Raw genomic sequence first — 14,281 nt, 5'->3', positions numbered from 1 at the left:
AAATCTAGATATTTTTTACATAATATCTATAATCTAGATTATTCTCCTAAAATATCTAGATATTTTCTCAAGCTTATTTCTAGACAATTCTACAATAGCTAGATATTTCCATTACAAAATCAAGTTTAATAATATTCCAACACAGCTTAGTTTCGACCAAAAATGTAACATCAGTAACTATGTTACAATAGGTAATCAAGGGCGGACGTAAGAATTTTTGTTGGTAGCACCTTTACTTAGTACTGTCAACGAGAAATTAAAAATAGTCTTACCTGTGGACCGAACAACTTTAAAGAGACAGTGGGTAAAGCACAAGAGAGAAGGAGAAAAATTAGTGAAAAAAATTCAATAAATAAAAATGACACTAATTTTTGTGGACATACCAAAATGAAATTTTTGAAAACGGATGGAGTATTTTTTTTATAATAAAAATATACAGTAAAAATAAAATAGAATATTTTTGCAAATTAAATGGAAAAAAAGAGAAAATCTTATCTTATGGTTTAAAGTCACTAAGAAAACCAATTTTGAGTTTGCATGGATTATTTGCAAAGAAAATTGAAATAATACTTAGTAAATTATGATTCAGGAAAGAGTTGTAGTGGAGAAGAAAATTTAAATTTTGTTGAACTCATTAATTGGAATTTGAAATTTAGTTAACACTCTAAATAAAAGTACAAATTTAACACAGCACATTTTTCAAAGAAATTCATAGTAGTATATTTCAAACAAATCGTAATGAATTTTAAGAAAGTATTGCATATATAATTTAAATCAACAGCCAACAAATGAACCGGCATTTTTTAAGAAACAGAACATCTTGTCACATTAAGCACAAGCAAAATTTTAGAATAATACTAGTATTAATATTAATTGTTTTAGTATTAACTTATTTAATCGTGTCATCTTCTTCCTCAATCCACCTCGGTAGCCACTGTAGTTCATTTCATCTTCTCCAATTTTTTTATTTCTTGATTGTTCAGCCCCTTCTCACCATACAACTTCTGATGATTTAGTCTTAAACCACTTCTAGAATTCCTACCTTAATTTCGCAAGGATCTGATCTTGGGTGTTGAAGCGAGAGAGAGAGAGAGAGAGTGTGTGTGTGTTTTGTTATTTCTTCTGGTCGCACTTACTACGTAACTAAAGATAAACCAACTCATTATCTAGTTTTAACAACTAACTACTCAATAACTATGCATGCACTAAGTAACAATTAAAATGAAAAGGCCGAACATTATTTAACTTCTCATATTTTAGTATATTACAGATTGATTTAAAATTCTTTACCGTTATTTTTAAAAAAAATTATAGTACTCCTATTATTTTATTCTTATTGTACTCACTCAAATCAACTTTTAAATTTTGGAGCGTTACAACTCTTTGCTCCTTGAGAAATTTCGTTATGATGGAGATCATAAATCTTGACAATTAAGAAATAGAATTTGGCGTACATTTCGTAATTGAAAAAAATATTCAGTGGTCATAGTATACCAACATAGCAATCTCATTGGGTATGTCTTATTAATACATTTTTGATAAGCGGTAATATATAAAATTTCACTTCCGACTAAATATATAAATTATGGAAACATATTTAATTTTTCAGATAAAGCATAATATTAAATTATGGAAACTATGCTAATCTTTATGTAAATAAACATATATACATAATCTTTAAGTCAATAGTAAAAAAGAATAATCATATTACTCTAGACATTTAAAATTTGATTGAATTGCTTATCTTTTTTCTTGATATGTAGTAGTACTATAGATAAGACAATCTGCATAAATAAAAAGTATGATCATAACTTAATTACTTCATAACTTAATTTCATGATATAATAGAGAGGATTTAATGTAACAAAATGAACTTTTAGATAATCTTATTATTATTAATTACAATTATATTTTAAAATAATATGTAATCATTCATATAGGTTCGCAAGATTATATCTCGAGATAAAATATGCAGTGTGTTTGATTCATGACATTGAATCCCACAACTCAATTCTTAGATGAATAATCATGTGAGAATTAATCATAGTCAACCCTATAACAAAAATAATTTTACAATTTAATCCTAGAATATATCTTGGTACCATTTTATCTATGAAACCAAACACTACCATAGTAAATTTAATTTATAATGTTCACTGTTAACAAAATTTAATTAATAATCAAGAAAATGTAAAAGAAATCCTATCTAATTTTAAATGACTCCGTAATATGATTATTTTTATCTTGTTTATTTGAAGATTATGTCTGTGTATAGTAGTACTATATCTAGTTGGAAGTGAAATTTTATACTGTATTTTCATTTGTAAAAAATATGTTGATAGGATATAGCAAGTCAGATTGTCACTTTAATATTCATATACATATCAGGGCTTATTTGATGTACAGTGACTTTAGAATTCGACACAAGAATTTGAGGGGCAACTCATGAAAAAACTTGATGAGATTTGTTGCCGGCTTCAAAATCTGCAACCACAAGTGGAAAGATACTCGGGATTATATAGCAGCAAGTCATATGATAAAGCTCTGTTTGGGTCCCTTTCGACGTTTTCCCCTTGGATTAGCATTCAGTGCACAAGAGAAGACATTCAAAAGCTCTGCATCTTCAACACTCACTAGAATGTTAGCAGCACTTGGGTTTTTCATGAGGAGTTTTGCCACCAGATAACCTGCAATAGACCAGCTCTGGAACAGTCGCGCCTGTTTCCCTATGAATCTTGCTCCCTTGGTGTCGTAGTACTCTGGCCACTTATCCTTTGCCAGGCGTTTTTCAGCAATCTTGATTGCATTTTCAGCAATCTCTGGTCTATTCATTTTTAAACATGCCACTGTCAGCTGAAAGACCAAAGATTTCAAGGATTAGAAAAACAAACCGAACTTGCAGTTCAACTATTGGTCATAGAGGGAAGTAAATAACCCCGGTTGTAGTCTGTGTCTCCACATAACAGCAACCATGATAAACAGCAAATAAGAGCATGATATTGTTAGTATCACAAAACTAGTAATTTTGCTCAACAATCCTTTTCCAGTTGATATCTTTGCTTGCATTAGGGTCATTTTGAAACACTGAATTCAAATGATGACTGATGCGGAACATAAAAAAGCGAATCAGAGATAACAGAAGCAGATATCTTCAAATGCATTCGAGCCTACAATCTTTTTTAGAGTAACCCTCAGCAAATTACTGTGCGTGTTTATGCAGTACATTCAACTTCATAATTTGAAGAATAATTGTGATAGATTAGTCCACGGGAAAACAAGAACAAAACTAGCATGAACAAGAAGTGTGTGTAACAGATTGGACTTTACCTGCCAGAGCAATGTAGGCCACGAACCTCCATTGTGGTAAGACCAAGGCCTGCACAAACACAAACAATACATATCATTCTATGAAAAACAAAGTCCAACTAATGCAACAAGAGACTTGAAAAAGAAAACATTACGTGTTCTTTGGATCACTTCCTGTGATTATGCTCCATTCCTGACCCTCTAACGCTGGGTAACAAATTTTCAACGGCATGTTGCTAACAAGATCAGACCATTTGGCTTCAATAAGATCCAATATAGCATGTGACTGCTGAGTGGTGGCAAGGCTGCATGCTATAGCCCATAGATTTCCAAGTGAGAAGAATCGGAAGTCCATATGTGCCGGCTGCAGGTTTCCAATAAGATAGCCTCCTCTTTGGGGCATCCAGTCCACAAGCCAGGGAGAAATTTGATCTGGGTAGATGTTGAACTTGTTGATTGCATCAAACGAGTACTCTTCTGTCTTGTATCGATAAATTTCATTCAGTTTCTTCATATCAATCCAGTAGTACTCCCGGATGTGAATTGATAAAGCAACTAACCGGTTGTTCAGTGCCATCGTGAGGTCTGCAGAAGCTTCCTCAGGAGCAAGCATTTCACGTGCACAAAGCAGAGCAGAATAGAATAATGCCTGCAAGATATAAAGGTATACTAACTAGGAATTACTAACTGAAAAAGAAATTACTAACTGAAAAAGATCCATCTAGAAGAAAGGGAGGGGAGGGAAGCACATCTATGCATAATTTAAAGCTAGTGGGTTAAAACTTAGTAATTGTGCTTCATTAGATAAATACTAGGAATTTCTTGCTTATGATTCTAAGAAGCAAAATCTTAGTGATTTACAGCCAACTTTAGTAGCAGTATATTTCTTGACCAAGGATCAATGAGGCGCATGGCTGGGAGAAATTTCATTTAATCATGAACACTTACATATGAACATTTTGCTACAGAGGACAGAAAACCTTGTATAATAAGGCATTTGAGAGTCATGATTGCAATAGAAGAAAGAATAAAGAAAACCTGAATTTCGAGTGGGTGGCCATGGATTCCCATGCGGCGATCTATCATGCAAGATCCATCTGTTACTAACAAGGTTGGAAACATATCGAAACCATCTGCCAAACAAAGCTTTAAAATCATCTTAATGCCAGTCTGTACATCAATCCTTTGCTGGACAGAAAGGTCTCCTGAACTTTTTCCATATGCACGTAACAATATGATCCACCATAAACCTGAGCAGCACAGTAATGATGTTCAACATGCCCAGATTCCAGATAGTCAGAAATGCCATAATGAGAGCAAAATGTACCAACCAGAATCAACTGGCGCCACCCGACCAATTGCAGCCTCTCCAAAGTCGGGATCTAACACCTCTTCAGTTGCAGAATCATCACCATCTAGTGGCACAACACGTACTTTAAAACTTGCTGGCATTAGTCCTTGTCCAGGACTATGGCAATCTATAGTTTTCTCCCAACTCTGTTCATATAGAAGAAAGATATTTATTCAAAACAAAAAACAGCAAGACCAAAAATACAGAAAGTCAATTTTGCTATGATCATTTGTTATGATCATCTCTCTCTTTCATTGTAGAAACACCAATGCAGGGTACAAAGGAAATGTGTAATATTTCAGATCCAGTGTAAAGTTGACTAGTATAATATGGAAGCTTGTATTATTATGTACAACTATTTAAAAACAGATGCAATCATGGCAACCAATGAACCTGCAGCACGAAACAAAGAAAAGAGCAATTGGATTTCTAAAACTTTAATGTACATATAATAAGTATTTACAACTGGGAATGCATTAATTAATTTCAGTGGCCCTAAGAATGCATAGAGAAAAACCAGTAAATAACTCATGAACATGCAAAAAGTGCAATTTGTTGATGCCTTATAATTAGTAAAATTAAAAAAGCCCATGCTTTTCTTTCAAAACATAGAAATGGATAAAATGGACAACTCATTCATTTAGGATAGTAATATGATACTATAACAGAACCAATGACTAGAGTTGAGGAGCTGTAAGTGGCATATTCAAATATGGCTAATCAGAATAATGAACATTACCTGCAGCTGAAGCGTGTGAAGGATGAAGTTCCTAACAATTTCATATTCTCCATTCAACAGGAAAGCAATCCCCGAAGGTACAAAATCACGTATAAACACTTGATCGTAGTTAAGCATATTCGAGTCACTTGGATCATTTGCAGCAATGGTCCCGACTGGACTGCCACAATAATACACCATTGATGCTCGCAATAGATTCCACGCTTCTTCCTCCAAAGAATTTGCATCCGTTCTACTAATAGTTTGGCCAACTGCTGTATCAGATGCCAATTCATCACCATGCCGAGGACCTTCCTTCTCATGTTTCAAATGTTGTGCTGCTTCAAGCCTTTGATCATCAAGATCCTTGGCTATATCATTAACCAACCTTTTACTTATGTCCTCTCTAGAAGTCTCTCGAGCACTTTCTCTCCCGATGCAATTGCAACGCAAAGAATTTAAGCAATTGCCCTGGTTCTTTTGTGATACGGATCTATCATTTTGGCTACCATACTTAAAGGAAAGCCGTGAAGCTGATCTCAAATTTCTAAAGACCTGGAATGGCACCGCCCCAGGCAAAACTCGAGGGGCTGCTTCTGAGGGTGAGACAGCCATTGGAACTGCAAAAATATAGTTTGGGAATCGTCTCAGCTTCAATATTCCTACAAAAATAAATGCCATAACCATTGATAATACGTAAACAAGACAATCAAACCAATACATATTTATTTATACGAAACATCAATTTCTAAGTTGAGTAGTAGTATGATTCAACATAGACCACGGATCGATCAAATGAACTACAGTACAATGGTAAAACCTATCATGTTTTCCAATTCGTAGCGCTGTATCCCCCTTTTCGTATGCGTTGCTTGATGACTCAATCCAAACAAACCCTATTCAGAGAAATAATAACGCTGCATAATCCGGTGGTAGCGAAGTGACGAAAAACGAAACGAAAAAAAACCTCACGCGATTTGCAAAAATCATGCCATCTTCTCTACATTTCAATTATCGCATAATTTTCATTTCATGAATAGGAAAAAAACTGGAGAAGCCAAATGTCGAAATCTAGAAAGGTCCCATTCGCACAATTAAAAAAAACGATTTTCTGAAAAAAGAAGTTACGCAGCGAATGATATAAACAGAACAACAGTTGATCTAGTTGCTCACTTGATTTGTGGAGGTGGCCTTTTTTTTATTTTGTTGGAGACTGTTTTGACTAGGGGGTTGCCAGCGGAATTTGGGCGGCGCCGCCACGAGATAGAGGGTTGACACGGCGGAAGAGAAGGGAGGAGGTGAGCTATCTTATCTCTTATTACTACTATGCTAAAATTACTAAATAAATAGATAAATTGGATATAAAAAACAATAAGATTATGTCTAAAATAATTACACGTGCATTGAGATTTTTGTCTATATTTGAATTCAACCAGCAAAGGGTAATCTAACAGATCATGCATTAGCCAATAGTCACACAAGTTAAGTAATGACACCATTATCTTTAGGCACGGAAGACGTCGTCCGCCGCTGCGCTCGCGCCGCTGTTACGGCGCTACTCGATGCATCGAGCACGTCCGTGCCAGCGAGCAGGTGACGTGTCGTGCTGCGATTGGGCAACGGCTATGCCGTTGCATTTGAATATTTTTATTTATTTTTTCAAAAATTCGGTTTTTAATTATAAAAACCGATTAAAAATAAAAAAAATATTTTCCCAATCCCCAAAAAATGGCCATTTTTGCCCGTTTTTCTGTATTTTTTTATTTATTTTTTTCCCCAAAATCATCTATAAATACACACATTCATCTTTCATTTTCCACATCAAATCATCTCTCATTCATATTTTTCATACAACTTATCTACACCTTCATCTCTCACTCAAAACCTCAAATGGATTTCACCCATCTTATTGCGAAAGCGGAGCGCGAAGAACAAGAATACTACACACAACATCGTGCCACTTATGATGCATATGTCGCAGCGAATACCCCCGCCCCTCCTCCTCAACCAACTAGATCAACTCGCCGCTACATCCATCGTGACCGGGAGGGAGCCCATGAAAGGCTCGTTGCCGACTATTTTGCCGACCCGCCGCGGTTTCTGGCGGATTACTTCAGGCGCCGTTTTCGCATGTCAAAGCGCCTGTTTATGCATATTGTCAACACATTGTCCGCCCGTGTTGAATTCTTCCAAACAGGTCCAGATGCGCATCCATTCAAGTAAACAACCACAAACTCAGAAACAAACATCATCCATACTCGAAATCAACATCATCATAACGGAAAATAGAAATTGCATAGAAGAATCAATAGTATTTCAACAGTCAACAAAAGCCGAGCTTCGAACAACGAAGACTCGGTGAAATTCACAGCAGAAACTGAAATGAAAACAGTAAATTGTTTCTTCGCCCTACGTGAGGACGGTGGTACGCAACATCAAACCGAAAGTGAAACTCGAACCCCTCTCAAATTCCGAAACCCAAGTGTGTAGAAGTGTGTGCGAGTGAGCTGAGAGCCAAAAGAAAATTTTCTCTCTCCCTCTGTAAATTGCATGCTCTCTCTTATATAGATGCAGAGGTGATCTTCTAGAAGCCTTCACTTGAAATCTCTGTTCTGCCCTTCAGCTTAGCGATCTCCTCCGTCTGGCTATTTTTCCTTCATAATGCTCACTTTATTGCCATATTTCCTTCGCCAGACAATTGTCTTCCTTTCTTCCTTGGCATGGCGATATCTTCCACACACCTAGCTTAAAAAATGCGTTAGACCCCGTAAATGCATGAGTTTATCCTCCTAACCAATGCATGAAATTAGCCTTATCACTCTTCGACGAGTATTTGCTTGTCGGTGAGTCCACTGGAATCCTTTGTCTTAAAATTTTTTGCGAGAGCGTTCGTATAGCTTTCGGTGATGAATTCATTCGGGCACCCACCACCGATGATTGCCAACGGTTGCTTCGTCTTCACGAATCAGTCCATGGCTTTCCCGAAATGCTTGGCAGCATTGACTGCATGCATTGGAGGTGGAAGAATTGCCCGACTGCTTGGAGGGGGCAACACTTAAGCGGCCACAAAGGCGGCGACCCAACACTTATCCTTGAGGCGGTCGCCGACTACCGCCTATGGATTTGGCATGCATATTTCGGCGTTGTCGGATCCAACAACGACTTGAACGTGCTCTATTCTTCACCCCTCTTCAATGATGTGTTGAATGGTGTAGCACCGGCGATCGACTTCACCGTCAACAGAAATACATACCACATGGGTTATTATCTCGCCGATGGTATCTACCCAAGGTGGTCGACTTTCGTGAAGACGCTCAGCAACCCGCAAGACCCGAGACAGGTTCTTTTTAGGCAGCGTCAAGAGTCCGCGTGAAAAGACGTCGAAAGAGCCTTTGGGGTCCTTCAAACCCGATTCAACATTGTGAAGGCCCTGGCTCGGCTGTGGTACTTGAACAATATCGCCGACATCATGTACACGTATATTATCTTACACAACATGATTATAGCCGACGAAGGACCGAGGGCGGCTAGCTTCTACGACGAGGATGAAGCCGGAAGCTCAAGCGCTACGACGATGGGTGAGAGGATCGAAACAAGACACACAATGCGCGATACCCGAACCCATGTTGAGCTACAAGAAGACCTAATCAAACACATGTGGGCGAAATTCGGCAATGCGTAGCGGATTTTTTTAATTTTACGAATTTAATTATGTAATTTTTAATTTTTAGTATTTTAATTATGTAATTTTTAATTTTGTGGGTGTTGTGCTCTTGCCTAAGAGCGGGCAGGAATAGTGACGTCGGGCCCACAACCGTGCTCGTTGGCAAGAGCACGGTTGTGGGTGCTCTAATGGGCCACTCACCCCTTCAAATGCCTTATAAGAGGGAGGGTTATATAGAGGAACTAAGATTATCACCGAGTAAATGTGAGACAAGATTTAAGAGTTTTAACGTATCATTTTGCTCTCTAAGGCCATGACAAGCGTAAAAGTCTAATAGAGAGTTCTTCATTCTTCTTCAAGCTCACTATTGCGGACTTCTTCCTATTTTCGATAAAATCTTTTAGCCTCTTAAGCATCTCTTATCTGCCGTGCTTTTAAGTCATCGAGAGGTGTTGCTTCAATTCTTGGTTTTTAATTTGTTTCATATTGTTCTTTGATGAATATGACTCTCAACGTGTGCTTCGTAGCTGGTAGTACTTCAATTTTGTTTTCACAAGCGCATTTGGGTTCAGCCCCATTTCTGATCTCCTTTAAATGCGTGGACAAGTTTTTGAAATCCATTGTATTCAAACCCTACTCGGCGAAAGGTCATTGAATTGAAATGGAAGCTTCGTCGCTTCTTCCTTGAAGCCTTCAAACCACATTGTAAGGTCAGTCAGTCCATCTTAACTTTGCATTTGAGCACAATAACTAGCACTTCTAGGAGCCTGGATCCGCCACTTCTAATTAAGTCTGACAAATTTTATTTCATTTCTAGGATCTGATAAATTTTATTTCGCCCCTTCTAAGTCTGACATATTCTAATTTGATTAAATTTTAAAATATTTACAAATTTGGTTGTTGATAGTGCCTCCTCTTGACCTCTTCCTACTTGGTTTTACTTAATTATTACCATCCAGGGTAATAGACTTATAGCAGCCTCCAAATGGCTGAGTTCAAAGGCAAAAAGATAAAGTACTTACTTCTGTTATATTACAGTATCAGATTAGTAGAAAAAAATAAAAATGCTTTTGCCTGGAGTCGAACCAGGGTCTATTGCTTGGAAGACAATTATCCTAACCGTTGGACTACAAACGCTGGATGACATACTCCAAATATAATCTACATTGCCGAAGTACTATATGCAATTATTAATAAATCTAATTTCTATAATTCTGAAAGGAAGTCGTCCAGTGCTTGTAGTTCAATGGTTAAGATAATTGCCTTCCAAGCAATAGACCCGGGTTTGACTGCCGGCAAACGTGTTTTTATTTTCGTTATATCTCACATCCTCTCTTGAAATAAAAGGGATTAATATCATTAACAATTATAGTAGCTTGTCTTGAATTCATATAGATTGTGATTATCAGTAAGTGATATATAGCTTTTCTTTTCTTTTGGTGTTTCCTAACTATTTTGATGGAGTATTTGCTTTTTTTTTTGTATCACATGGGAGTTGGGACTAAATTATTTTTGAAGTTAGTCATCCAAGTTTTGTTTTAGTTTTGCTGAATTCTTGTGATCTGCAGAAACAGAATGGAATTTAGTACTATGAGAGCAGAAATGATTTAACAGAAATTATTGCCTCCAAAAATAGGAAGCCTTAGGCTGTCTCCATAATTATGAAGCTTGTGATGGTGCATAAATGTGATGCAAAAGTTAATCCTGAATAAAATGGAGATCTTTTATCACATTCCAAAAGAAAACAAATACTACTAATAATTATGATCTCGCGATCGTTCTGTTTCCTGGAAGAGATATTATATTTTAGTACGGTGATTATTGTGTTATACTAATTCAATATATGGGGAACACTCTATATTAGTTACTAATTTAATCTAATGATGCTAAAATGTATTTTTAAAATTTATAAATCATTTCCTGCTTTATTAGCCGATGTAATTCATACAAAATTCGATATGGTTTGTCTTTTTGGCGTATAATATTTTTCTGAACTTATTTTATTTAAATAGTTTCTGGAATTTGCTTTGTTTGCATGTCTTTTGACTGTTAGTTGAATGTTTCAAACTAAATAACCATAAAAATGATAAGAAAAAAATGAGTTGTTTCCTTAAAACTTTATGTGGGAAATCTAGACAATCTGCATCGTACAAATGCTTTCAAACTTGTTACAACATACAGAATAAATGTGGGCCTAAATAATGATGAAAAATTAAACCAGATGGCGATTTTGCAATAAGAATAGCAATAATATCCACTTTACGCAAGACAAGTTAAGTTCTCAATTGGTACATTATTAATACAACCTCACAATCAAAACATCTTATACAAAATCTTAAAAGTAGCAACACATATTCATCTATTCAAAATTAGGGTTCTTTCAACTGTTCCACTTGAAAACAAACCAATTAAAAACTTGATCGATCTTTTCTTTTTTGTCGATATCGATTTTCTACTAAATAACAATACGAGAATAAAAGTTGCAAAAGTTGAAGTCCCTAACACAAGCCTCAGTTTGAAGTGTAATAATTAACTGATAAAGAGAGGATTTCTCTCCTACTTTGTCTTGGCACCTAAGTCTTTCAATTTATTTTTCTATTTTGATGTTTAAGTGGGTAAACTCTTACCGTCTATTTAGTACAACAGACTTTTTACACAAGCACTCTGCAAGAACAAAGTTAAAAAAAATCTAAACTAATAAGGTCTTCAAACACCTTATAAAATAAGCTCGTTAAAATAAGATTAGCCAAACTCGAAATTAGCTACAAGAATGTGTAAAATGTGTGTAAGTTGTGACCGTATCTGGATTAGCGAGAAGGATGGAATGTCAATAAGCTCTTGTTTATATTAAAGAAATTGTTGTGTAACATGTAAGAAAATAAAAGATTTGCTTACCAATAGTGACTCTTCAACAAATGCCATTTACACACCTTTTGGTTTATTTTTGGCAACTTTTTACTGAGGTTTTCAAATATGGTTGAAATAAGTTGAGAGAATTCACCACATACAAAGTGAAGTAGTTAGTAGAATTTGCAGCGTACCCACTTAAGAAAACAGTATCTTCACCAGAAAAGAGGTCCCCTATATAGTTTATACATAGACTTGTATGGCAACACATTTAAAAAAAATAAAATAAAATCATAAATAGAAAATATTAAACCAAGAATTTCAGAAATAAATTTTTGTAGCGGGTTCTAACATTATCAGTTAATCGCAGGATCTGTTAATAGTAAAACACAAAAAATTAGTATGTAAAAAATTTTAAAAAAACACTCGAGTCTAAGGCATTGACAAACTAAATATAAATCATAAATTTTAATTGCATGAGATAATTGCGAAAGTTATGATTTAAATAATTAAATGGCAATATAGTTTCAAAAATTTGTTGTGAAGCAAGGAGGACAAAGATGGTTTTAAAAAGAAGAAATCCCCAAACCATTTGTAAACAGTGGAAAGAGAATCATGATTTGAAAACATAAAAGCAAAAGGACAGCACACATATATAAAGATAGATTACAAGTAGAATTGGTATTAAATGACAACACAGGTAGAGCAAGCACAGATGATGGTGAAGGTGAAGAACTCAAGCAGCCCCAACCACATGATGAAGGAAGACCGAGACGAGGAGATGACTCGTTCCGCCTTAGCCGCCTTCCACGCCCGGGAAGAGGAGATCGAGAGGAGGAAGATCGAGGTCAGGGATAGAGTGCAAACGCAGCTAGGCCGCGTTGAAGAAGAGACCAAGCGCCTTGCTCTAATCCGCGAAGTAATTTCAAATTGTTTATAATAATTAATGTTCAGCATATGTCTCATTCATTGTAATCAATCAGCTTCTTCATTTTGTGTTCTAGTAGGAGCTGGAAGGCTTGCATGATCCAATGAGAAAAGAAGTAGCCATTGTTCGCAAGCGAATCGACCTCATCGATCGAGACTTAAAGCCCTTAGGAATCACCTGCCAGAAGAAGGTGTGGTGTGTCAATGAATACTTTTCTAATTCTTGATGCATATTTTTATTTGATGATTTAAAAATGACAGGAAAAAGAATACAAAGAGGCTCTAGAGGCTTTTACTCATAAGAACAGGGAAAAGGGACAGCTGATAGCCAAACTAGTTGAGGTAAATTGTTCAAGAAATTTATTAGTTTTTTTTTTTTTTAACTTAGGTGTATGTTTATATTGTCATCTATTTTTTGATGAACTATTGGACAGTTGGTGACTGAAAGTGAGAAAATGAGGCTGAAGAAGCTGGAGGAGCTTAGCAAGAACATAGATGCCCTGCACTGAGAAATTTTTAATAGTAACTTTTTTTATTTTCAAGAATTTACTGCTGATTTTGGGGATTTGTGGCATTATGTTGTGTTTTATGTTGTTTCAAGATTGTTTGAGACACAGATATGCTTCTGACTCTGAGTGTGAGAATTATTTGAAATTTGCTCTTTTGTTGTGATATATCATTAGTTTGGTGCAATTATGGGCTAATTAATGTGATACACTTACTTTGGTTCTTGAATTCACAAGCAAAGTTTTAGATCTCGATTTCTATTTGCCATCTGCATCACAAATCATTTTAAAACTGGACAAGAGATTGATTGAGTAAGAATGGAGCTTGATTGAGTCTTCTACCTTCGGATAAAATTTCTAGTTAGATTGGACAACATTTGGACCTCTGAACCAAGACTGCTGCTGTACAAAATCTGGTGCACTTTCCACTTATTCTAACCCTTTTGTGCATCTCTCTTTTTCTTCTTACACAGTAAAAAAAATAAAAAATGGGCCAAGTTTTATTGGGCTTTTTTCTCTACAAGCTGGGAGCCCAGAACCCAACAAGATTCCATAACTAATGTTAATATTTCCTTTTGTTCAATTAAAAATAAAACATTTTTTTTATTCTTCTCATAAAAAAAATATTTTTAATATAAAATTAATATCTCTACTTTTAATCTCTCTTACTTTATATTCTATCCACTTAATTCACAGAACAACACTACATAAAATCATGTGTCGAAAATCAAATACTCATATTTAGAGGGACGGAGGGAGTATATGCTAATGACGGTCATTTTGATGGGAAGTACAAAGGGAGGAAGAATAAGCCAATTAATAGAACCAACGTGATGATATAGGAGCATAATTTGATCGGCAAAATTCTTCCTCTCACTAATAAGTTGGGCGGTAAAATGTTTTCTTTTACTTATAAGCTGGGGGTGTTCGAGCCACCTTGAATGTATGTGCTGAGTGTATGA

At 35.7% G+C, this 14,281-nt stretch overlaps 2 protein-coding genes and 1 non-coding gene across 7 annotated transcripts; 1 reads left to right on the top strand and 2 right to left on the bottom strand.

The window, feature by feature from the left end:
• Positions 1-2,290: 2,290 nt before the first annotated feature.
• Positions 2,291-6,684, bottom strand: LOC121742033 (neutral/alkaline invertase 3, chloroplastic-like). Of its 5 annotated transcripts, none has more exons than XM_042135046.1 (8): positions 6,549-6,684; positions 6,196-6,271; positions 5,397-6,037; positions 4,638-4,803; positions 4,345-4,556; positions 3,462-3,955; positions 3,328-3,376; positions 2,291-2,853 (listed from the first exon to the last, which is right to left on the bottom strand). In XM_042135046.1, the coding sequence occupies exons 2-8, from the start codon at positions 6,200-6,202 to the stop codon at positions 2,530-2,532; spliced, it is 1,893 nt and encodes a 630-aa protein (XP_041990980.1). In that variant the 5' UTR covers positions 6,203-6,271; positions 6,549-6,684; the 3' UTR covers positions 2,291-2,529. The 5 variants fall into 5 exon arrangements, with proteins under 5 accessions (XP_041990980.1, XP_041990981.1, XP_041990984.1 ...); XM_042135047.1 differs by having other exon boundaries at positions 5,397-5,995; XM_042135050.1 differs by lacking the exon at positions 6,549-6,684 and adding an exon at positions 6,343-6,358.
• A 3,420-nt stretch (positions 6,685-10,104) lies between these two features.
• On the bottom strand, positions 10,105-10,176 carry TRNAG-UCC. The gene has a single exon. It is a non-coding gene; the product is annotated as a tRNA-Gly (tRNA).
• A 2,283-nt stretch (positions 10,177-12,459) lies between these two features.
• LOC121742401 lies at positions 12,460-13,534 on the top strand. The gene is made up of 4 exons (XM_042135525.1): positions 12,460-12,805; positions 12,894-13,004; positions 13,075-13,155; positions 13,248-13,534. The coding sequence occupies exons 1-4, from the start codon at positions 12,575-12,577 to the stop codon at positions 13,320-13,322; spliced, it is 498 nt and encodes a 165-aa protein (XP_041991459.1). The 5' UTR covers positions 12,460-12,574; the 3' UTR covers positions 13,323-13,534.
• Positions 13,535-14,281: the final 747 nt, after the last annotated feature.

This window comes from Salvia splendens, chromosome 7 (genome assembly GCF_004379255.2).
Source record: "Salvia splendens isolate huo1 chromosome 7, SspV2, whole genome shotgun sequence".
In the NCBI taxonomy this organism is placed as follows: Eukaryota; Viridiplantae; Streptophyta; class Magnoliopsida; order Lamiales; family Lamiaceae; genus Salvia; species Salvia splendens.
Note: the sequence above shows the minus strand (reverse complement) of the source record. Positions and strands in the feature narration are given on the sequence as shown.